Raw genomic sequence first — 25354 nt, forward strand, 5'->3', positions numbered from 1 at the left:
GCATCGGAGCGCCTCCCCTTCTGTCCGGCTTCTCTGTTTCCCGACTTGACATTAATTGTTGCTGGGGTGCTGGGCCGGGAGAAGGGGAGGCAGTGAGCTCACGGCAGCCCTGCTCCCTGCCAGCCCTCTGACTCACGCTCCCCATTACCGAATTTTTTCCGACTCACAGCTGCCTGGTGCAGAGTGGGGGGTGGGGGGAGTGAGTGAGTGTGAGTTTGTGTATGTGAGTGTGCGTGTGGAGTCCCTCTCCCTCACCTTACACTCAGCACTTAGTCCGCCTGCCCCCCCATCTCCGGCTTCCCTGGGGTTCACCCAGTGCCCCCACGGATGGGAGCCCGAAGGGTTGCATCCAGCCCCACGAGGGCCAGCCAGGAGGGCTTCCTCAGTCCCCATTCCCAATCCAGGAAGTCCTTCCTGGTGTCGAGCTGTAAGCCCTCTTGCTGCCAGTCTGGATCCATGGTCCACCCGCTCCACCCTGGTCTCACCTCGTCCCCTGGCTGCACAGAGGAGGCAGACGGTGGCGGCCTGTGCGTGCCTCTGCCGGGTCCCTTTCCTGCGGGCCGCCCTCCCCACAGCATCTCTAAGCACAGCAGGGCGCTGGGCCTGGCGGCTCCAGCTCCCTGTGGGGGTTTGCAGCTGGACACCCTCCCCGCTGCCACCCCCCTCCTCCTCAGGCCTCCGCTGCGGCCAGCCCCCTCCCTGCCCCCGCTCCTGTCCCCTGCTGCCTCCTCGGCAGGCAGCCTCTCTTCCTTCTGGCAGAGCGTCCAGCCACTGCCTGCTCCTCCCCGGTCCAGGGCGCCTCTGGCAGGCGCTTCCCTCCCTCTCTCCCTCTCTCCTTCCCTCCCTCCGGTGGCCACAGCCTCCTCCCCTCTCCTGCTCGCGTCCCCTTTCACCCCGTCCCTGCCCTGGAGTCTGCAAACATGAGGGTCTTGGCCTGCCTTTTCGGTGAGTGACCCCTTCTCCATGGGGACTCAGGGACCTCTGACCCCTGAGCTCATACACTTAAACGACTCAGACTTCCGGGGCCCTGTCTCAAGTGCTTGGGATGAAGGACATCTGGTCGTCCTTGCCTGATCCTTCCAAGGGACCCAGCCTCTGCACACGCATCCCACCCTCTGAGGACCCCAGGGACTACTCCCCACCGCAACTGGCCCTGACCTTGGGGGGGGGGGGTCACTCCCATTTGACATTAACCAGGCCCCTGGGGGAGCACAAAGGGCCTGGCTCCCAGCCTTGATCCGAGGCATGTGGGGCCCCGCCCGTCTCAGGGACCTGAGTCTTGCCCAGCCCTCTGTCCAGAGTCCTGCCTCCCAGCGGTGGGTTTCTGGTTCAGAGGAGTGTGTGTGTATGTGTGTGTGTGTGCGCGCGCTGGGGTATTTAAGACCCGGAGAAAGCACCCCCATGGGGCCTGTCCTCACTCTACCCCACCCCTCCAACCTCCCTTCCAGCGGCTCTGATGGGGATCCAGGCTGTTGGTAAGTGGCCCTGAGCACCTCTGTCTGGCCTTGCCCAGCTCCAACCCACCCCTGTCCAGTCTCCCCCTCCAGGGGAACCCCGGCAGCCCTGCGGGCAACTATGACCTTGGACATTGCTTCCTCCAGAACCGCTGGTGACCAACCCCCCACTTCCCATGGGGGCGACCTCTCTCCTGAGAACCCAGGAGTTGGGACCCCCACCAGTGGCCAGGACGGCTGGCCTCACCCACACCCCGCAGGCAAGCCCCTGGTCCTGCCATTCCCGGGGACCAGGCCTCCCAGGTGTCCCAGCCTTTCCTCTGTCCCCCCAGAGCGGCTGCGTCTGGCTGACGGCCCCCACGGGTGTGCGGGCCGCCTGGAGGTGTGGCACACCGGCCGCTGGGGGACCGTGTGCGACGATGGATGGGACCTGCGGGACGCCGCCGTGGCCTGCCGGGAGCTGGGCTGCGGGGGCGCACTGGCTGCCCCTGGAGGTGCCTTTTTCGGGGAGGGTGCAGGGCCTGTGTGGCTGAGTGAGCTGGCCTGCCGGGGCAGCGAGGGACAGCTGGGGCTCTGTCCCCACCCGCGCTGGAAGCCCACATTTGCTCCCACGAGGAGGACGCGGGCGTCGTCTGTGCAGGTGAGAGGCCTTGGAGCCTCCGTCAGGGGCACTCCTACAGACATGATCCCAGGGACTCAGAGGGTCTGGACTTCCAGGCACCCCCACCCCTCGAAAAACTGGGTGTCTCCCTGCGGGACTCCCAGCTGACCACTGCCTGAGGTGTCCCCATGCCTGCCTTGTCAGGGGCCGCCCCAGCCAAGCTCCTGTGCTCTCCCTCTCGAAGGTCAGCGTGTGGCCAACTCCAGAGACAGGGAGGATCCGACTTCCATCCTGGAGGGGGACCTCTGGCCAGGGCTGTCTGGGGAGCTGAGCCCTGGCTCTCAGGAGCCTCCCATGACCCATGGTGAGCCCACTCTGGCCGCGTGTCCAGCTGGGAGGGAGAGGGAGGGGCCTTCCGCACTGATATGTCCCTGGGACAGACAGCCGCAGGGGCTTCACCCCCTCGAGGGCCCCCCCCCCCCCCCCCCCCCCCCCGTCGCAGTCCCCGCTGCATCCTCAGGGACTCCCAGGTAGCACAGGCGGCCTGGCGGGCCTGGCGGGAGGATCTGCAGTGACCAACCACTGTCTCTCGCAGCCCCCCGCCCAGCTGGGACCCCACAGAACAACTCCAGGAAGAAGAGCCCGCGGCCAGTCAAGCAGCCCAAATCCACCAGGGCCCCCATGCTGACGGCTGGAGCCCCCCGACAGGGTATGTTCTCTGCAGACCTCTCTGTCACAGTTCTGGCCTGGCCTGGACTGACCTGGGGACCCCTGGGTGGCCTCCTCCTAGCCGGTACCTGGGAGGGCTCCAGCATGCACCATATCCCTCCGGGACTCGGGCCAGGCTCCCGTGCCCCGCCCCGCCCCGATCAGGGGCCCCAGGCAGCTCCTGCCCCAGATACCATTCTCCTGCTGGGACCCCAGCACTCTTAAAGGCCCAGCTGGCAGGTGGATCTCGGGCCACTGCTCCCTCTGGGGCTCAGTTTCCCAGTTGGAAAATGAAGGGTGTTTGAATCTGCTTTTCCCAAACTGCCTGGCAGGAGACTCACCACCCCTCCCTCCCTGCCCATCCCCCCACAGAGCGGCTGCGCCTCGTCTCAGGCCCCCACGGGTGCTCCGGGCGCCTGGAGGTGTGGCATGGCGGCCGCTGGGGGACCGTGTGCGACGACGGATGGGACCTGCGGGACGCTGCCGTGGCCTGCCGGGAGCTGGGCTGCGGGGGCGCACTGGCCGCCCCCGGAGGCGCCAGATTTGGCCCGGGCTCGGGGCCTGTGTGGATGGATGACGTGGGGTGTGGAGGCGGGGAGCAGGCTCTGCGGGACTGTCCCCGGAGCCCCTGGGGTCGGAGCAACTGTGACCACAGCGAGGACGCAGGGCTGGTCTGCACTGGTATGCCCCCGTCTGCCCGCACTGCCCACCCCCTGCACCCCACCTGCTGCACTTGCTCTCTCTAGGGCTCTTCTCTGTCCTCCCTCCATCCTCATTCTCCCTCTCCCCTCCCTCCCCCTGCATCCTCCCCCCCATTCCTTCCCTCCCTTCCTCCTCCCTCCCTCCTTCCTTCCCTCCCTCCTCTTTACCCCCAGCCTCTCCCATCCCTCCCTCCTACCTCTCTACTTCCCTCTCTCCCACTCTCCCTTCTTCCTCAGTTCTCCCCCTTCTCCCTTCCCTCCCTCCTGCTTCCCTCCTTTCTTCCCCCCTCCCTTCCCTCTCTCCTCCCAGTTCTCCCCCTCTTCCTTCCTTCTCTCCCTCCCCCTTCCCTCCCCCTCCCCCTTCCCTCCCCCTCCCCCAATACCTCTTGAACCCCATCCACTCCAGGCAGGGACAGCATGAGACCCAGTCCTCACTCTTATGGACTCACAGCATGTCTGCTGCAGGACCCAGCAGGCACAGGGCGATGGCCGCCCAGAGTGGTGGGGTGGGAAAGCACAGGGGCTGCAGGTGGACAGTGGGTGCCCACCAGAGCAGGGGGGCAGGGGGTAGGCAGTGCTTCTGTGGGCTGATGTGAACAGGAAGAGGAAGAGGACATTCTCCTGAGTCTCTGCTCTGTGCCAAGCAGTGTGCTGGGTACCTCCCAGCTGTGTCTGAGCCTCACCACCACGTGGACACCGTCTGGGGTGGGTGCTCTCATCCCTGTCTTCCCAGATGTGGAAATGAGGTTTGGAGAAGGAACCCAAATGACCCAGGTTATGGACTCAGCCCCAGACTCAGAACTTGACCAGCCAGGTCTATCCCGCTGCAGACAGAGCAGTCTGAAGCCTGGAGTGGTGGGAACGGAGGCCACCCATGGGGGTTGGGGCCCTGAGCAGTGGGCTGGGACTGTACTGTGCGGGATGGGCAGCCCAGAGAGGCAGAAGCAGGTTCTCCAGAGCCCAGATTGGGAGGTAAGTGGAGACCCTATGGGGGGGGGGGGCAAAGTGGTTGGGGAAAAGAGGTGAATGCTACTGAGGTGCCTGGGGAAGCTTGGAGCCTTACTGACACCTTAATCCCCAGAGAAGTCCTGTAAGGCAGCTCCTCATGTCTGACCCCTCCCTGGTCAGTTCTTTTCTCCAGAGCACTGACGGGGGTGATGTACCCCCCAAACTAGGGAGTAGAAAGATGGACTCTGTGCTCCCCAGTGGTGACCCAGTCTCACCCAGACAGACCCAACAGAAATGTACCCTAAAGCCAGCAAGAGGTTAGTCCGCAGACTAGGGGTTCTTTGTAGAGGGTGGGGTGTGATCCCCCACCCCCGACTCCTCCCAGGGGACACTGGGCAAAGTCTGTCACACTGTGGATGGCCCTCACATGTGGGGATGGAGCCCAGGGACACTGTGGACATCCTACAGTCACAGCTTGGCCCCCCACAATCCCCCGATGTTGGTGATGCTGAGGTCGAGAAGCCTGCTGTACAGGACTGGGGTAGGCAGCCAGCACGTGGGGTGAGGGCCAGTGTCCCCAGGGCTTGCTTCTGCACAAACGGGGCACTGGGAGGTGGACAGACCTTTGCTGGACTCCCATTGAGTGACTTCCCATCCTGAAGCCTTTTCCCCATTGGCAAACGGAAGGTGGGGCGTCTGCTGTCCCCCTGAGCACAGCGGCACGGGCAGGAAGCCCAGCCCTGGAGAGCTCAGCATCTGTGCGCACGTGGCTGCCTGTCCTCCAAGCTCACGCCGCTCACCCACTGCAGTCTCCTGTCTGTTTGTTCCTCTCCCTTTCCCCACGTCCAGGCCCAGCCCCCCGGCTGCGTCTAGCTGATGGACCCCACGGGTGTGCAGGCCGCCTGGAGGTGTGGCACAGCGGCCGCTGGGGGACGGTGTGCGACGATGCCTGGGACTTGCGGGACGCCACTGTGGCCTGCCGGGAGCTGGGCTGCGGGGGTGCGCTGGCCGCCCCCGGGGTGCCTTCTTCGGGAAGGGCTGGACCCATCTTCCTGGATGACCTTCGGTGCCGGGGTAATGAGACAGCCCTGCGATTCTGCCCCGCACGGCCCTGGGGCCAGCATGACTGTCACCATCGGGAGGACGCCGGGGCTGTGTGTGATGGTGAGGAGGACACAGGGAGAGGCTGGGGGTGTGGGAGCCTCAAGCGGAGGCACAGGAAGTGGGGGGCTCATGGGGCATTGGCACGCTCACCCCATGAGCCCCTCTCTCCTGTCCTGATCCATGGGCCCTCACTCTAAATCCGTGGTCCTGGGATCACCCACGGTGGTGATTGGCTATTCCCTGCCCCAGGTATGCCTCTGGGGTATGTCCCCCCCACGGCCCCAGCAGCAGACAGCAACCGCTCTTCGTCCCAGGAGGCAGTGTCCAGGCCCCCGGCCCCCACAGGGAGCCCGTCCCTAGGCACAGCAGACATCCCACCTCCTCCTGCTTCCCCCACTGTCCCTCGGGAGACTGGCCCGGAAGCTGGTGAGTCCATTCTGCTCCCTAAGAAAACAGGGTCTTACTGACTGCTTCCTCCCCCAGAGTCAGTGCTCCCCCCCAACCCCTGCCCTTTCTCCCTGCTCATAAGTTCTCATCGGGGGAAAGACAAGGATGGCGAAGGGAACAGAGCCCCGTGCCCTCAAGGGTCTGTGCTTGGTTGAATGCCCTGCCGTGTTACTCAGGTGTGGTGAGGCCAGCAGATCAGGATGGGACTGCCCTTGGAAAGATGGTGGGTTTGTAGAAACAGGGGCCATGCAGGGAAGGAGCAGCATGAGCCAGGAGGCAGGGGTAGTGAGGGGAACACACAGCCAGAGCCTTGATCATGGCTGCTGCTGCTGCTGCTTCTTTTATATTTGACAGAGAGCGGGAACACAAGCAGGGGGAGTGGGAGAGGGAGAAGCAGGCTCCCAATTGAGCAGAGAGCCTGATGTGGGGCTCGATCCCAGGACCCTGGGATCATGACCTAAGCGGAAGGCAGATGCTTAACCCACTGAGCCACCCAGGCGCCCCTTGACCATGGCTTCTGTGGGAAGGAGTGGGCAAGGCCGAGTAAGCAGGCTCAGGGTTGGCTTGCGTGGATGGTTTCCAAGAGCTGTGGGGCACCGGGGCTGCCCTTGGTTGTGGGGCACCAGGCCACGTGGACAGTGGCCCAGAGCATGAGAGCCCCCTGCCCCAGAGCAGGTGGGGGTGGTGGGCTCTGAACTGGCTAGTGTGCAGACAGGAGGCGCGCTCCGCTGGCTTCCTGTCTCTCGAATTAGCTAGCCCTCCGGGGTGGTCCCTCCAGGGTCAGCAAGGCCCCGAGAGGCCAAAACATCAGAACAGACTATAGAGCACCCGGGTGGCTTAGTTGGTTGGGCGACTGCCTTCGGCTTGGGTTGTGATCCTGGGGTCCCAGAATTGAGTCCCGCATCAGGCTCCCTGCTCAGCAGGGGGCCTGCTTCTCCCTCTGACCCTCTCCCTTTCATGCTCCCCCCACCGTAAATAAATCAAATGAAAGAAAGAGAGAGAGAGAGAGAAAGACAGACAGACAGACACACAGACAATAAAAAGGCCTGGTTAGCACAGCTGACTCCTCCAGGATGGGAAACGTATTCTTCCCGGAGGCCGCTTTCCCGCTTTTCCGGAGTCACTCAGTGCTCACGGGCTTGTGTGTGACCGGTGCTGTTGCAGGCGCGCTTCTTGTCTCCGTCAGGGGACAGTCCTGGCCACGCGGGCCCGGGGTGCTGCATGCTGTCCGTGTTACGGAGGAGGCCACATGGCTAAGACACGGGTGAAGGCAGCATGTCCCAGAGCCCACGTCCTCTGTTGGGTTCGTTGCGGTCAACTATACGCAACGTAACATTGACCGCTCCATCTGTTTTTAAGTGTGAGTTCAGTGGCACGAAACCTATTCATGAGGTCGGGCAGCCACCACCATGCAGCTGTGGGAATTTGTCACCATCCCAGACACCCCAGACGGATTACACGCGGGCTTCCCATCTCCCTGGCCCAGCCCAGGTGCCCACTCTATGAACCAGACTCCTCCAGGGTCATGGTGCAGATGGGACCCTGCAGTACTCGTGCTGATGTCCTCTGGCTTCACCCACGGGGCAGGTCGCGGAATCCCCTCCTAAGAAAGGCTGAATCCTATTCCATTTCGTGCGCAGGGCCTCACTCCGCTATCCCTCCATGCAGGGATGCACAGTCAGGCTGTGTCCATCCTTGGGCTGCTGTGAACAGCGCCAGGACCCTGTGCACAAGCACCTGTCTGAGTAGCCATCCTCCGTTTACCGGCGGTAAAGCCCAAGCAGTGGGATTTCTGGATCATACAGGGATTCCGTGTTCCACTTTTCAAGGAACCCAGACCATGCCAGACTCTATCCCTGTCCCTGCAGGCAGGATGGACGGATTTGGGGAAGCCAAGATGGACAGAAGTCTGGATGAATGCAAGGCAGGCAGAGGGATGGACAGCTGGATGGTTTCCTAAGTCTTTGGGTCTCTTCCACCCTAGGGTCCCCCCAGCTGCGCCTGGTGGCAGGACCCAGCAGGTGTTCGGAGCCGGCTGGAGGTGTGGCACAACGGACGCTGGGGGGACGGTGTGTGTGATGACAGCTGGGACCTGCGGACTCAGCCGTGGTCCTGCCGGGAGCTGGGCTGTGGCAGAGCACGGCAGCAGGACCCTGCGGCTGGCCGCTTCGGCTGGGGGGCTGGCCCCATCTGGCTGGATGACGTGGGGTGCTTGGGGACCGAGGCCTCACTCTCAGAATGCCCCGCTTCACCCTGGGGGAAGCACAACTGTGCTCACAATGAAGATGTTGGAGTCTCCTGCACTGGTAAGGAGGTCCTGACCACCTGCTGGCTCCTGGAGGGCTTCCTGGAAGAAGGAATGGGAAGTAACATCTGCACTAACATCTTCCACGTGCACGTCTTCCTAAGCCCCCTGCCCGGGCTGGGTGTTCCCACACATGTGACCGCACTCGCGCCTCACAATAAGTACAAGCTGGGGGGTGTTATGCTCATTTTACTGAGGAAGCTGAGGCACAGAGAGGTTCAGTAACTTGTCCAAGGTCACACAGCAACAAGTGGCACAGTTGGGATTCTCTCTCCTCCTCCCGTTTATGCTCCCCAAGATCAAAGAAGTGAGGACAGGGATGTCGGGAGCTGGAGAGAGGCCAAGGTGAGGGGCAGCTGCAGTACACACAAGGCTTGTGTCTGTCATCTGCTAACGTTTACGAGTGCCAGACACTGAGCCGGGTGCTGGGGTGTCAGATAGAAGGAGCCCAGTCCCGGCCTTTGGGACGCTCACAGCTCACTGACACAAAGATGCACCCACACATCTCTGCAAACCCGTGCGACACGGTATCATTCGGGAGGGCCCCGAGACAAACCTCAGGTTCTATAATCTTATAGAAGGACTCCCAAAAAATCAGAAAAGCCATCATAAAAACCAGTTGAGGGCAGAGGCGCAGGGGCTGATGCGGGAGAGGTCTGCAGGGAGCCCCCAGCCTTCCTCCCCGGGGAGCCGGGCAGAGAGCACTTAGCTCTCCCAGCAGGGGCAAGTGACCATACACGTGCAGTACTGCCCAGCAGAGACGTCCCCCAGCCTCGGGTGCAGAGTTTTACAGGAGCTTGGCTACGACCTCTGGCTGCCTGCCCGCTGGCTGCCCGTGAGTCACAGTATTGGTACTGACTCTCTAGGTAGCCCTGTGAGCCAGGGGCCAGACATTTCCTTGGGCACAGGTGACACTTTACTGCACACACGTGCTAATCTAATCAGAGAAATGTGACGAGAACTGTGGCCCACACAATGGCATCACGGAAGCTAAGGACCTTTCCCTCTCCTCCCGAGGCCACAGGAGCCACAGAAGGGTTTTCAGCTGGGGAATGACCCACCAGACCTGGTACCACTCTGGTAACTGGTGAGAGCTGGACAGGGAGAAAGGGAGACTGTCAGAAGTTATGGGAAGTGACACCGTGGGTGGCCAGTGGACAGGTTGATGTGGGAAGGGCAGACAGGGTCAGGCATGTCCCAACTGGAAAAGCCAAGGAGCAGGGGTGGTGTGTCTGGCCAGCAGGTTTGTATCCCCAGAGTCTGGCACAGTGCCTGGGTGACAGAATATGCTGGATAAATGTTGGAGACATGCAGGAGTGAATGAATAAAGAACAAAGAGATGAGGGAGAAGGGGGGATCGAAAAGACTACCTTGTCATTATGGTGTCTGCCACCTTCCATGTCCTCTCCTCCCAACTTCCAGACACTCCTGGCCTGGACTCCATCTCAGTCCCCTTCAGCTGGAGCTGGATCCCTGGCCTGGGTAGAGATCCGGATGCCTGGCTCCCTGGGGAGCTGACCACCAAGCCCCCAGCAAAGCTGACCCCCAGTGTTCCTGAGAAAACCACCACCAAAGCCCCAGGGAAAACCCCCAAGGGTACTAAGAAGTGGGTGACCAAAAATGCAAGGAGACTGACCACTCAGCCCCCCGTGATTCCAACCACTAAACACTCCAGGGCCCTGGGCACCCAGAGGCCCCCTGAACTGACCTCACGGACCACCACGACTCTGACCACTGAGGCCTCCCGAAGGACAGTTTCTGAGTCTACCACCAGGTTGAGCACTGAAGTCCCCACAGGATGACCTCACATACTACTGCAACACGGACTCCCCGGGCCCCCCGAGAACGGAATGCCAAGACCGTGGCAACACCGACCACTCAAAGCCCCCGAGAAATGACCTCTGAGGCCACAGTGGAGCGAATCCCTCTGGCTTCCATGGAGCCATCCACTGAGACCCCAACACAAGGTTCTCCAGACTCTTCCGAAGACCCAGCCCCCTCCCCCACTGGGAGCACCGCTGGGAGATCAGGTGAGTGGGGGGAACAAGAAGCGGTGAGGCTGACCCCTGTTGACCCCTCCTGACTTGGGGTCTTCTACCAGCAGGCCCGTTCCGGGTGCGTCTGGCCGATGGGCCCAACCGGTGTGCTGGCCGGCTGGAAGTGTGGCATGCTGGGCGCTGGGGGACAGTGTGCGATGACAGCTGGGACCTGCGGGACAGTACCGTGGCCTGCTGGGAGCTGGGCTGTGGAAGGGTCCGGTCCCGAGTGGGCAAAACCCACTACGGCCCCGGGACCGGTCCCATCTGGCTGGATGACGTGGGCTGCAAGGGAATCGAGGCCTCCCTGAGTGACTGCCCTGCTGGGGCGTGGGGCCAGCACAACTGTGACCACGAGGAAGACGTGGGGCTCACCTGCACTGGTACTGGGAATGGGGTGGGGCACCCAGAGTCACTCTAGGAGGTTCTGGAAGGGTATCTGGAGCAGCAGCAAGGACCTGAGGCAGGGAGGGACTCAACCCATGTCCCACTTTCTCCCAAGGCCACGCCGATGAGGATGATTATCCCCCCTGGACGTGGGATCCCACCTCTGGAGAGGACCTGGCCAAGCTGACCACCACCGCAGGGGTACCTGGACACACGCTCTCCTGGGGCACCACCAAGAGCCCAGGGGCCCCCTCTCCGGCGACAAGGCGTCTTCCGGACACAGGTGAGGTGCACGACCAGGGTGCAGATGGAGCCCCCATCGACCTGTGTGCTCCTCCTGGCAAGGCTTCCCGAGAGACCCCGGAGGGAGCTGGCCTGGGTGTCGGAGATCGCGGATAGGTTCTCCACGGCTCCAGAGACCCAAAACGCTCCTTCCTTGGGCTCCTCTCGAGAGCCTTGAAGAGGAGACCCCCGTGTGTCTCTGAGAATCAGACCAGGCTCAGCACGGCCCGAGCCCACGGTCCTCCCGCAAACCAGCCGCGACACCTGAGGCTAGGCCCCTCCATCCAGAGCCCGGAGACCTCCCAGAGGGTCGAGGTCACCACGTCATTCCCCAGTCCCTTAGAGCTTGGCCCGTGCGGCCCGAGTGTCCTTCCAGCCCTGCGGCCACACCCGGAGCCCGTGCGCCCCTACCCGCGTGCTGTCCCGGCACATGCTGCTTAGGCGGTTTCCCCGCAGCATCTCCCAGGCCCCGTGGCCCTGCGCATGCGCATTGCTTCCCCGGGTTCCCCGTGTCCACGCATGTGTGCAATGTTCTTCCAGGCTTCCCTGCGGCGCCTGTCTAGCCCCGTGTCCCTGCGCGTGCGCGCGTGCTCTCCGGGCTTCGCAGGCTCTACGGGCCTTGCGTCCCTGCGCATGTGCACTTGTGCGCATGCGCATCCGCGGCCCTCGGTCCTCTCCCGCCCAGCCCGCTGGCTCTCGTCCACTGGCCCGCTCCGCGTCTCTGTCGCTCTGCTGTTCTCTTGGTCCGCTTGTCTGTCGCCGTCTCTCTCATGTGCTCGCATCCAGTGCACACTGCCCACGTTCCTGTTCTGCCCCTGCCGACGCCTCTACCCTCCGTGTTCTCGCTCTCTCTGCCTCCGACCATCCCCCGCGTGCCCTGCTGTTGTCTGCCTGTCCCCCGCCCGGCCACTCGCGCCCCCAGCCACCCCTCTGTGCCCCGCGCGCGGACTCCACCTTCTGCTCATCAATGGCTCCTCCTGCCCCGGCCCCGCCTGTTTCACTCCACCCAGCCTTGTGCCCGCGCTTCACCCTCCCGCTGCTCTCTCCCTTCTCTGGGTGCTCTCCCACCCCCGAAGGTCCCCCTTCTGCCTGTCGCCCCGCGCCCCTCTGCTTGTCTTTCCCTGAGGGACTCGTCGCCTCAGGAACGGGGCGCCCCGCCCCGCGGGCATTTTCCCGCCTTTTTCTGGCGCTCAGCACGCACGCGCGGCCCTTGGGGAATGAGCCCAATCCGCCTCACGGCTTGTGACGTCACAGGTGCGCTGCGCCTCCTGATTGGCCGGCTGACCCACGCCCGCGGTAATAAAAGCCGGGGGCGGGAGGCGCTTACTGCGCTTTCAGAGCGGTGACTTGTCCGCGAGGTTGGGGTTGTGAGGAGGAAACGGAGGGGAGGGGCGGGCCGAGGGGCCGCCGCGCGTTAGGGCGGGGGAGGGAGTTGTGAGGTCGGGCCCGTCCTGCCGGATGCCGGGCGGCCGGGGTCCTGGAGCCTTTGTTCTGTGCAACGGGGCGCAGACCCCTGGCTATCCTCTAGCGCCCCCTCGTGGCAGAGACAGTCAGACGCGGGGCCCGGAGGTCCTACTGGGGTGCGGGGCGGGTGGGGGGAGGCGGTGACGTGAGCTCGGAGCGGCGTCGCGAGCCGCGCCTGGGAAAAGTCGGGGTAGTCCCAGGTCCAGTGATAAGGAGGCCAGATGGCGAGTGGGAGGAGGGACAGACGCGCCTTCCTCCCCTCACTGCGAGGTGACCCTGGGAACGAGGGACCCCGCCTCTCTGAGCCTGCTTCTTCCTGTGGGAAAACAGCCCCGCACAGCTCCCTCGGTGCGGGGTGCGCGCGGTTCCGGCGCGCGGGAGACCTGGGCCCTGCGGCGAACGCCCGGGCTGCGGCGGGGGCAAATCTGCCTCGGAGCAGCTGCTAAGGCGCGTCTTCGTGATTCCACACACGTTTCGCTCTTCGGACTGGGAGAGATGACGGAGTTCCTGAGCTAACGATCAGCGACCTGCTTAGTCCAGCTCGCGGGGTGCTCCGGGGTTAGGACTGCGCGCGACCTCGGGTCCCAATCCCAAGAACAAATGTGTGTGAAACCGTTTAAGACCTCGGAACGCTGGTGGCGAGGCTGGTTTAGCGTGAATGAACGGCCGCTGCAGGATCCCAGGGAAGCCGTTGTTTCTTGTAGGCGACCCCGAAGGGCCTCGCCGAGGACATGGTATTACCCAACAGCAGACACCAGGAGGAAGGGAGTTCTCCGGGGGCAGAGGCCGGGGTTAAAGGGCGTCGCCCGCCCGACACTGCCCTCTCCCTGGACCCTTGGCTCCATCCCGCCTTTACCGGGACGTAACCGCCCCGTACTGCCTTGCAGCAGTGCAGGCTCACTTTGCAGTCCCCTGGGTCAGAAGTCCAGCAGGGCTGCGTTCCTTCCTGAGGCTCTAGGACAAAATCTGTTCTCTACCTTTTCCAGCTTCTAGAGGCCCCCACATTCCTGGCTCGTGGCCCCTTCCTCCATGTTCAGAGCCGGCAATGCTGCACCTCTCTGAGCTTCCTTCTGTCTTCACGTCTTCCTCTGTCCTAAATTTTAAGGATTTGTGTGATTGGACTGGGCCTACTTGGATTGATGCAGGATAATCTCTTCCCTCAAGGTCTGCACCTTTAATCACAACTACAATATCCCTTTGCCACATAAGGTAACCTATTCAGAGGTCCTGGGGACTAGGGTACAGGCGTCTTTGGGGGAGCATGGTTCCCCCACAGGTCTACCACCAAATCCGTGCTGTAGAGACTCCGTGGAGACTTACACGTTTGTTGAATGAATGTAACAGCCGAAGCTAGAAGCTTTAAAAGGTTGAATTTCACTTTCTAGTTCATTGAAGCAGTATTTCTCGAGGCTTCTCAGAATTTGGAGACACAGACATTTACACGCCTGTCACCTGCTGTGCGGCAGGCGTGAATACTAACCCCTGAGAACACAGCGGTGATGAGCAAGGGAAAGGGAGGCTGAGATTTGCAATTTAGAATAGGATGGCCAAGAGAAAGTGCCCTTTAAGCGTGACCTTTAGGAGGAGAGGGAGAAAGCCATGCAGATATCTGGCTGGAGAATGTTTTATACAGAGGGAACGGTGCATGCAAGGGCTTTGAGGTAGAATCGTGCTTAGCTGGTTGAAGAAATGGCCTCAAGGTCAGCGGGGCTGAAATGGAGTGGTCGATGGGAATGATGGCAGGAGATGAGATCTGCAGTGGGGAGCCCCGAGGGAGCTAAAGGTGCATTCCAGACGGAGGGAGCAGCGCATGCAAAGGCCTTCTGGTGAGATCTTGAGAGAATGGCAAGGATGCTAGCATGACCGAAACACAGTAAGCCAGGCAGGGTGAGAGTGATAGGAGAGGGCTAGACTCTGAGTTTTATTCTCTATGCAGTGAGAAGCCCTTGGTGGGGCATTTTGAGCTAGGAAGGACACAGTCATGCATGCATTGTCAAAGCAGTCACTCAGGATGCCGCATGGGAAATGGATGGAGGAGCCAGGATGCATACAGGGAGACTGAGAGGTCTCTGGAAAGGTGACAGTAGTCTCTGCCAGGGTAGCAGTGGAGACTCAGAAGTGGATTGTGTAAGCTATATTCTGGGAGTCGAGCTGATGGATTCGAGTGAGGGGTTGGGTGGGGTGTGAGAAGAGGGAAGTGGGAGATGGAGACCCCCCTTTTACTGGATCAGGGAACGCTGCAGCTGGATCCGCAGTGGAAATATTAGATCTGTTGGTGATGTGTTTGACACACCCAGGTGCAGACATTAGCTACACCATCCTGGAGCTCTGCGGAGTGCCTGGGCTGAAGATATACATTGACAGAATGGAATGTGAGGCTGTGGGAACGGATGAGGCTGTGCAGACAACTAGCCGTGTCTCATGGGCCTCCCATACCCAGCTTGGAAGGTGGGATGACTCATGGATTTGGGCTGTTGCTGTATGTTACGGCTGCATGAGGTCATGCAGAGGGGAGAGGATCCAAGAGTAAATGCAAGATTAAATTCAGAGGTTGGGTGATAATATTAACAATCATAGCTAGTTTTCACTGAATGTGCCCCATGTGTCAGGAGCCATCTACCAGCGTCACGTGGCTTAACTCACTTCCTCCCCCAAGGAAACTTATGAGATCAGTACAACGCTTAACACCATTCTACAGATAAGGAAACAGGTACAAAGAGGGCCAGTACAGCAAACAGCAGAGCTTGGATTCTAACTCCAGGATTTACACTCTTAACTACGCTTGTCATGAACACAGGGAAGGAGCATATGACAGAATTAGCTCTGAAGAACCCAGGAAGCATTATGCAGGCGTGACTTCATTGAGGGGGGAAGGGGCGTGGCCTTTGAATAAAATCTTGAAGGATGAATAAAAGCTCACCAGGGGAGGAGTGGGGTAAGACTCAGTAGATTTGCACCTCAAGGGAAAGAGGTCTCCATTAAGGACCAGGTAGACCATTGTGGGTCTGAAGCCCAACACTGCTCTTTGGCTGTGTGACTTTGGGAAAGTTCCTTGCCTTCTCTGGGCTTTTGTTCGGTCATCTGTAGCAAAACAGCAGCTTCCCCAGCCACCTTCTCCCCATGAGATTGCCAAAAATTAAAACGTCTGACAGCACAAAGGTTGTGGGGTAAAGGTGGGCATGCGACTCTGTGCCTCATTAGGAGGGCAGTTTAACAATGTCTAGGGAGACACCTCTGCCTTCCACACCGCAGTTATACAATTAGGTGTTGAGGAGTTCTCACTCCTGAGCCCAAGGTCACAGATCTAAGGAATTCACTGCAGCCATATTTGTAACAGCAAAACATTAGCCACAGCCTACCTGCCTGTCAACGGCACGGACGAATCAACAGTTGTGTGTTGGTACAACAGAATATTAAATGAAGGTTAAAAAGAAGGAGCTAGAGAGAGATGAATTTAATTCAAAGAATAATCTTATCACATGCCAGGCTTTGTGACCCCATGGAGTAGACCATCATGGTACCCATTTTACAGGTGAGGAAACAGTCATGGAGCAGTTCAGTGACTTGCTCACCCAGCTAGGAAGGGACACGCCCACATCCAAGCTATAAAACTACGCATGCAGTGTTATGTAGATGGGCAAGTCTTCAACTTAGGAAGCTAAAACATGGAGAAAAATATGGCCTCAAAGAGTCCTTTGGGGGAAGGGAGGTGATTGGGCCTCACAAGGGCTGTAACCGTGCAATGCCGCTGCTTACGTTTAAAATGCACGTTTTAATGAAAAAAATCAAATTGATCCCACACTAACGGCCAGTGGATGGGTGGCCATATTTTTTTTTTTAAGATTTTATTTATTTGACAGATACAGATCACAAGTAGGCAGAGAGGCGGGTGGAGAGAGAGGGGGAAACAGGCTCCCCGCTGAGCAGAGAGCCTAATGTGGGGCTCGATCCCAGGACTCTGAGATCATGACCTGAGCCGAAGGCAGAGGCTTAACCCACTGAGCCACCCAGGTGCCCCACGGGTGGCCGTATCTTAGAGCACAGTTCAAGAACACAGAGACCCAAGGAGTATGCCTGCAGTTGGTGGACTGACATTGTAACAGGGCTCAATTTGTATTCTCAGTGGAGTTCTCCTAAAACCCAGCATCTTGAAAAGACATCTTCACCGCTAATGGTTGTTTTTTTTCCTAAGCTTGTTTCCATTTTTAATTTTTTAATAGTAAGGCTAATGGTTCTTAAAATTCCTAATGAGTATGACCGTCAGGTAGGATTTCATAGTTTCCCTCTTAAGGTACTTGACAGGCATGGGGAAGGTATTTAATTAAGAACGGTTAATAATAGGGAGATGGGACTGAGGTATTGGCAATGCCAGGCATCGAGGTGAAAATTAACCCATGTTCTATTCGCGTAATATATTAGCAGGTGACAGAGCCAGGGAATTCCGCAACTGGGACAGCTAGCCGCAGAGCTCAAAGTGACCAGGACAAATGTGCCTAGTGTGTCAGACACCATCCTCCTGCTGGTTTCACGTGCAGAGTGGGAAAATGTCTATGGTGGAGAAGGGAATTCCAGGTGGAGGCAATCCCACGGGCAAAAGCTCAGAGGTGCACCGAGGCTAGACGGGAACACCTCAAGGTGTGGGGTCCGGTGTGAGCAGCAAGCCCGTGGGGAAGGCGGCACCGTGAGGGGGTGTCAGAGAGGTGGGCAGGGGGCAGTTAGTGAAGGGAGGTGAGGAACATGGAGTTTCTGGTTGCCCAACATTGTGAATACACTCAAACCCACCGAACTGTACACATTAAGGTATGGGAATTATATCTCAACAAAGCTATTGTGTTTTTTAATGATTTTTTACTTACCTGACAGAGAGAGAGAAAGCATGCACATTTGCACGCAACTGCAGGGGAAGGGCAGAGAGGGGAAGGGGAGAACCTCTAGGAGACTCACTGGGTGCGGAGCCCCACGTGGGACTGGCTCTTCCAACCCTGAGATCGCAACGGGAGTTGAAATTAAGATTCAGACACTTGGGGCGCCTGGGTGGCTCAGTGGGTTAAGCCGCTGCCTTCGGCTCAGGTCATGATCTCAGGGTCCTGGGATCGAGCCCCGCATCGGGCTCTCTGCTCAGCAGGGAGCCTGCTTCCTCCTCTCTCTGCCTGCCTCTCTGCCTGCTTGTGATCTCTCTGTCAAATAAATAAATAAAATCTTTAAAAAAAAAAAAAAAAGATTCAGACACTTAACTGACCGAGCCACCCAGGCGCCCAAAAAAGCTATTGTTAAAGTACGTTTTTTGATCCACCAAGCCAGAAGACTGAATTCAGTCTTTCAATTCTCTCTATATAAAATGGTGTATTTTACGTTATACTTTATATCATACATATAAAATGGTTAATTTTTATATTACACAGCTGACCATTGAACAACACGGGGGTTAGGGGCACTGACCCCCATGCGGTCAAAAATCTACATATAGATGAGAGAGTTTGACTCCCTCAGAACTTTACTGATAGCCTACTGTTGACGGGAAACGTTACTGATAACATAAACAATTAACACATATTTTGTATGTTGTGTATATTATACAGTACATTTTAAAAAATTTTTAATTATTTATTTGACAAATACAGATCACAAGTAGGCAGAGAGGCAGACGGTGGAGGAGTGGGGGAAGCAGGCTCCCCGCTGAGCAGAGAGCCCGATGCAGGGCTCCATCCCAGGACCCTGGGATCATGACCTGAGCCGAAGCAGAGGCTTTAACCCACTGAGCCACCCAGGCGCCCCAGTATCCACTGTATTTTTATAATAAAGTAAGCTAGAGAAAAAAGTTACTAAAATATAAGTACAGTATAGTATTGTACTGTATTTGTGGGAAAAATCCACATACAGGTGGTTCTGCATAATCTGTAGAGTTCGAGGGTCACTGGATATTATACATTTATATGTATTGTCATATATATGTCATACATATGTCATATGTATTGTCATAAAATTGTCATGTAGAGATTATCCAAGTGTATTCATCCAAAATACATAGGGAAAATGCTACAGAAATGTTCCTGGTTGTTCATTAATAAAGATATTATAGGTGTCCTCCTCCCCCCAAGGGAAAAATAAAGAATGAGTAGGGGCAGGGACATCAGGACATTGAAATAAGAACTGTTCTTATTTTATAAGCTGGTTTAGTCCCAGTTTCTGTTCTTAGTAGTTCAGAGCATCTCGGCTGAGTCACTGGGGTGGCTGTGAGGTCAGGGAGGAGATTGGGGGGTGCAGGTGAGACAGGATGAGGCCTGAGTTGGGGTCCAGGAGGAGCAGAGGGTCATAATAAAGGGAAACGAGACTCAGTTCTCCCTATATCTCTCAAGGTGGTGAGGATAGTTACGAGCCTTCCTGGACGTGGGATACACCTTCCGGAGGGGCTCCGCCAGAGGGGACACCCACTGCAGGCAGACCTGGATCCACTCTTACCACTGCTACCACCCGGAGTCCAGGCCGTCCCTCTCCAGCTCCAAGGATCCGTGGAGACACAGGTGAGGCATGTAGCTGTGGCAACCGGGTTGTTTGTGTTGTGGGTAGAGAGATGGACTCCGAATTCCCCAGTGGTGACCCCACTCTCACCCCAGAGATCCAGCAGAGATATATCCAGATACAAGGGGTTATTATCTATGTTTGTGGCCCTCAACTGGGAGTAACTAGCAATATCTGAAGATGTTTGGGATTGTCATGACTAAGAGTAGGGAGGCTACTAGAACCTAATGGGTCAAGGCCACGGGTGTTGTTACATATCCTACTCTGTACAGAGCAGTCCCCCACAACAAAGAATCATCCAGCTCCAAACATCAACGATGCCCACGTAGGGAAACTATAACCTATGCTATGCAATTCACTCTGACAAATCAATGAAGAAATGACAGGAAGCCCTACAAGAGAATGGGTAACAGTTATGACCAGGCAATTCACAGAAGGGAAACCCCAAATGGCCAACAAGTATATGTAGAAACATTCACACTCATAAAGAATTAGGAAGATTAAAGTTAAAGTGATGACAGGCATGGAGAAAATTTGGAAGGTAGGTGATATCAAGTGTGGGTGAGGATGTGGGAAAACAGACATCCCCACTGGATATAGGTATCTGATAAAGATAGTGAAATTAGGTATGATTGTACATTGTGACCCAGCAATCCTCTTCCTGTATTCCAGAGAAATTCTTTTTTTTTTTTAAAGACTTTATTTATTTGAGAGAGAGAGAGCATGAGAGAGGTTAGCTGGAGAAGCAGACTCCGTGCCGAGCAGGGAGCCCGATGTGGGACTTGATCTGGGACTCCAGGATCATGACCTGAGCCAAAGGCAGTCGCTTAACCAACTGAGCCACCCAGGTGCCCCATGTATTCCAGAGAAATTCTTGAATAGGCTTCTACGGGCAAGCTGTATGAGGGTTTTCTTTGGAACACTGTGATATCAGGGAGTTGGGGGCCGGTTATGTGTCCTGCAGTGGGTGCGTGTGGTGAAGTCCCACGCAGGAGCTAAAGCGAGTTGAGCTGCACACACAGGAGCACGGGGCAGTGTGAGCAACTGAAGATGGAGAAAGAGCAGCGTGAAATTTCCAGCGATTTGCAAAAGCTAAAAAGCACAAACACAAAAATACACGTACACTTAATACATTAACGTATATACATATATGCCTTTTATAGTTTATAAGGTATTGTGTAAGGACCTATCTTTAAGGACATGTGTCAAATACACGAATGGAGCTAGCTGTGGGGGAAAGTGAGAGGGATGGAGAGCGGGGAAGGAAAAGGAGAAAAAAGAAGAGACATTGCCGGGCTGTTGATGACAACGTACAGAAGAGTATTATTAGTTTGGCTTTCTGAACCTTGGGTCTGAAAAATTAAAAATACCACTCTAGACATCTGAACCCCTACAATATTTAAGCAAGCTGTGATTCTTGAAATAATAACTAAATCAGTTAATAGTTACTGAACAGTACACCCAGGTGTTGGGACTGTTCTAAGAACTTTATATATATTACCCCTTTAGCTCTCAGGCATCTGTAGGAGCCCTATGATGTAGGTGCTATCATTACACCCATTTCACAGATGAGAGAAACTGAGGATGGACATCAGTGAGTGTGACAATATTAGTCACAAGAGTGCCTGCTACCTGCAAGGCACTGTCCTAAGTCTCTGCGCCCGCTCTGCAGGAGCCCCCTGTACCAGCACAGTTCTATAAGGGAGGTCCGTTGATCATCCACAAACTGAGGTTCAAGGCAGTTAAATAACTTGTCCATGGTCACCCAGTTAGGAAGCGACAGATCTGGGGTTTAAGCACAGGCAGCATGGCTGGAGGCCAAGCCCCTCACTGAGCCACTTCTCTGATGTGGCAAACCAGTGGCAACAACAGGAGGCATGTCCAAAATCCTGCAGGAAACCTGGAATTCTCTAGAGCTGTATTGTTCAATATGCTAGCTATCAACACTGGTGGCTTTTTACTTTAAATGAATTAAAAATGTGAAAAAGGAGGGCAGTCCCTTTGGGTCCCCTCCCTCCTTGGGAGTTTTGTGTATTCACTTCGCTATCATTCAATAAACCTCGCTTTGCTGCCCACCAAAAATATATTTTTAAAGATTTTATTTAGTTATTCGACAGAGAGATCACAAGTAGGCAGAGAGGCAGGCAGAGAGAGAGGAGGAAGCAGGCTCCCCGCTGAGCAGAGAGCCTGATGCGAGGCTTGATCCCAGGACCCTGAGATCATGACCTGAGCTGAAGACCGAGGCTTTAACCCACTGAGCTACCCAGACGCCCCCCAAAATAATTTTTTTTTGAAAAAGGAAACCCTAACCCTTAGTTGGACTAGCCACACTTCAGATTAGGGTTGGCCACATGTTATCATACCCGTCACTGGGAAAGTGATATTTAACGACCCAGACTCTGAATGCAAAGGACTTTGCTTCAAATCTTGTCCCCACAATTTGCAAACTGTATCTGTGCGACCCATGGCAAGTTACCTACCTTCTTGGCCTGACTCCCCTCATCTGCAAAAAGGGATAAAATTCTCATTTACCTGGAAGCTGAGCCAAGAAAGGGATGAGGCTTCTCATTCTACTCAGGCCCTAAACATAAGGTGCCACCAAAACACGCGGTTACCGAGGTAAATATCTTTATAGTTTTAAAAATCGAAATTAATGTAAAACATTCGCAATGAACTGAACATCAAAAATTCAACTAAAGGCAGGATCCCATCTACCTCACTTGACTTTCCCTAATCCTGGCCCAGTCAGATCCTGTTGGGCTAAAATTTGGACTCTTTTGTTCATAGTGGATCTTTTGCAGTAATTTTGTTTAAAAAGTGACATAAAAATCTTGCCCACTGAGATTACGCTCAGAAGCCTCTCGCATCCCCCTCACGCTTCTGCACCTTCCGGCATCTCCCCCATTCCTTCCCCATTTGCTCCCTCGCCCCCCCCCCGCATCCCCCCCTCCCACATCCCCAGGTAAGCCGCCACAGTCCCCACACTCCCCCGTTTTCCTTCCTGCTTCCGCAAGCCCCTCCAGCCGCCCGACCCTGCCCCCCACGTTTCCGCTCCCTCCCACCTTCCACGGTACCCCTCCCCTCCCTCGAGCTCCCGCGCCTGCACTGCAGGACGCCAGGTGGCGTCTGGAGACATCACAGGTGGTGGGGAGGTGGGGCGCTGGGGCGGGGCAAAGTCTGCTGGGGAACCTGTGACGTTGCAAGGTCCGCCCCTCCCGTTGGTCGGCTCCTCCCTGGAGGGGCGGGGCAGGCCAAGGGGGTGGGCGGGGCAAGCTGACCTCGACCATCTGTCTTTCCTCCTCCTCCAGGTTCCCTGAGGAAACCGTGGCTGGAGCGGCGGCTGCAGCGTCCCACAGCGGCCAGGACAGCGCCCCCGGCCGCTTCCCCAGCTCCGTCAGCCTCGCCAGAGCCCCCTGGCCCACCGGTGACCCCCGACTCTGCGCCTGGGCTCATTCCTGAGGCAGCTTCAAGGCGAGGGGTGACCTCTGACCCTCCTGACACTTCGCCACCCAACCCAGACCTAGCCTCGCAGATGAACTCGGACCTCACTCTGACAACCCCTGGCCTCACTCTGTCCACCCCTGAGGGCGCTGTGACTCCAGCGCTGATACCTGATCTCTCACCCACCCCACCACCCACCTTGCCCAAAGAACTGACCTCTGACCCCTCTGCACCTGCAGTGGCGACCCACCTTTCTTCTACCTCAGAGTTGACTCCAGAATCTGACACAACCCCAAACTTGGGCACAGCTCCATATGCCAACACATTTCCAGATCATTCCGAATCCCCAGACTCCTCCACAAACCCCCACCCTACTAGCACCCCTCACTCCACTTTGACCTCTCAACCCACGACCACCCCTCATTCCACCACAACCCCACTACTCACCACGACCCCACAACCCACCACACCCCCTCAACCCACCATATCCCTTGAACCCAACACATCTGTTCAACCCACCACAACCCCTCAACCCATCACAACCCTGCAGGCCACCACAACCCTTTACCTCACTGCAACCCCTCATCCCACCACGACCCCTCAGTCCACTGCCGCTCCACCCACCACAACCCCTCACCCTATCACAACCCCTTACCCTGCCACAACCCCTCACCCCACCATGATCCTTCATTCTACCACCTCCACTCACCCCAGCATGACGGCTGACCCTACCTCAACCCCTATGATCACTACCAAGTCCATTCTAACTTCCTCGGGAACAGAACTGTTCTCTCCCACTCTAGCACCAACAGTCAAGTCTAGCCTACACCCCTGGTTGACCTCCATGGGGTCTTCTCATCTCTCTACATCCAAGATGTCCAGCCTAGTGCCTTTTCCAACCTCGGAGTCCAGCCACTCCAGGCCTTCTCCAGCTCCAAGCATGGACACTCTGTCCACTGAGGACTTCGAACCACCAAGAAGCCAGAGCCCCAAACCAAGCCCACCACCCACACAGACCCCACACTCAGCCTCTGACCCCACAGTGACCTCTGACCTCCACCTGTCTTCCATGGCCCACCCCTTGGGTCAACCTTTCCCTGACCATCTCACCCCAAGGCCAACCCCTGGTCAGAGCCCAGACCCCCTTGGCCCATGTGTGGCTCCAACACCACCTGTAAGGGTCATGGCTTGTGAGCCGCCTGCCCTGGTAGAGCTGGTGGCTGCTGTGAGGGACGTGGGTGGCCAGCTGCAGAGGCTGACCCAGGTCCTGGAGCAGGAGCAGCAGCAGCGCCAAGCCCTGGGACTGGGGCTGACCCAGCTGGTGGAGGCCACCCGGAACCTAGGGCAACTGGGTGAGGTTGTAAAAAGACTGGCTGAGGGGTCCTGGCCCCCCAGCACCTCTGCACCAGCTACCACCACCCCAGAGGAGGAAGAAAGGCCTCTAAGGGGAGATGTATGACCCCTATATGGGATTTGAGGGGCTAAGACACACCCAACCAAAAAATGAAAACCATAGTATCTAATTAAAAACAAGATATCGGTGACATTTGTGGGGATCTAGGGGAACTCCAGAGGGAGGGAATCCCAAGATTGGTCTTGAATTATGAATCCCACAGGCACCATGCAAGGCAAGGATGTTTATGGTGATGGTGTTAGTGATAATGGGTGATGACCATGATGGTCATGGTGATTACGGTAGTGAGAAGGAGGACGGTGAGCCTAATAATGGCCGTGATGACCATGGTGACGATGGCGATGGAAGTGATGTTGGCCATGACCGCGGTGGTGGTGATGGTGAAGGTGATCATGGGCGTGATTGCGATGATCGTAGTGATGACGATCATGATGGGGATGGGGGTGGTGACGATGGTGCCACCATTGGTACTGGCAAAGCCCCATGATGGCAAAGATCTTTGTCTTGTTCACAGATATATGCCCAGCTCTTAGAACAGAGCCTGACGCAGAGTGCACACACCTTAAAAATCTCGAATGCATGAGTACATGATAATAATAATAATGACTAATATTTGTTGAGTGCCTCTTCTGGATCAGGCTCTGTTTTGAGGGCTTTCTGTGCATAACGTCACTTTACCTTCACAAACACCTGCTAAGGAGGGTACTGTTACCACAGCTCAGCAGAGAAGGGGTGAGCTTTGGAGCCCGAAGGCCTGAGTTTGCCTGTGGGCATGAACCTGAGCCAGTTACCTAACTTCTTGTTCTGAGTTCTTCCAGCCACGTAAGTGGGGTAGTAAGTGCACACCTCATGGGTGGTTGTGCTGATTCGCTAAGTCAATGCGTATGTTAGAGCGCTTAACCCCAGGGGCCGGCTCTAGATAAGCACTCGTGCTGTGCCAGCTGTTGTCTTTGTCCCCTTTTTTACAGATCAGGGCACCGAGGTCCCAGGTCTCTTAGGGACGATGTGGTGGAGCCGTGATTGGTAGCCAGGCCTGTCTGACCAGGCCCTTGCTCCTAAGTCAGATTAGCCTGGACTCGAAACCACGTCCAGGCAAGTGGGACTCTGGTGGCTCGTTTCCTTTCTCTGAACCTCGGTCTCGTCACTGGTACATGGGGATAGTAACAACATCTGCCTCTGGGGAGGTGGTGGTGGGGAGGATTAGACGAGGTAGCCTGGGCAAGGATGGAGCTTGGTGTGTTATGTGCTCAGTTAACAAGAATGATCGTGTCCCTTCCTGACTGCACTTCTCTGCGTCTGACCCAGTGTGTCCTCTTAACGCACTACATCCCATCCTCACCCCAGCCCTTTGAGGGAGGACCTTGATTCCCATTTCAGAAAGGACACCAAAGCTCAGAGAGGGCAAGCGTCTTGCCTAAGGCCACATAGCAGATTGGGAACTCAAACCCAGAAGAATGCGATGCAGATTCCCATGGTTTGACCTTGGCCTGGGGTTCCAGGTTAGGACTCCTATGACGGCCCCTCTTTGAGTGACCTTGGGTGG

General features: G+C 56.9%; 1 protein-coding gene across 1 annotated transcript; it reads left to right on the forward strand.

Moving 5' to 3' along the window:
* Positions 1–237: 237 nt before the first annotated feature.
* On the forward strand, positions 238–24596 carry SSC5D (scavenger receptor cysteine rich family member with 5 domains). The gene is given in 17 exon segments (XM_047711239.1): positions 238–945; positions 1449–1475; positions 1787–2047; positions 2050–2094; positions 2300–2419; positions 2651–2764; positions 3136–3444; positions 5262–5576; positions 5766–5942; positions 7948–7991; positions 7993–8269; positions 9691–10053; positions 10056–10298; positions 10373–10687; positions 10807–10974; positions 18794–18958; positions 22265–24596. Coding segments are annotated over 17 exon segments (4560 nt in total). The 5' UTR covers positions 238–920; the 3' UTR covers positions 23857–24596.
* The last annotated feature ends 758 nt before the right edge of the window (positions 24597–25354 follow it).

This window comes from Lutra lutra, chromosome 17 (assembly GCF_902655055.1).
Source record: "Lutra lutra chromosome 17, mLutLut1.2, whole genome shotgun sequence".
NCBI classification, from domain to species: domain Eukaryota; kingdom Metazoa; phylum Chordata; class Mammalia; order Carnivora; family Mustelidae; genus Lutra; species Lutra lutra.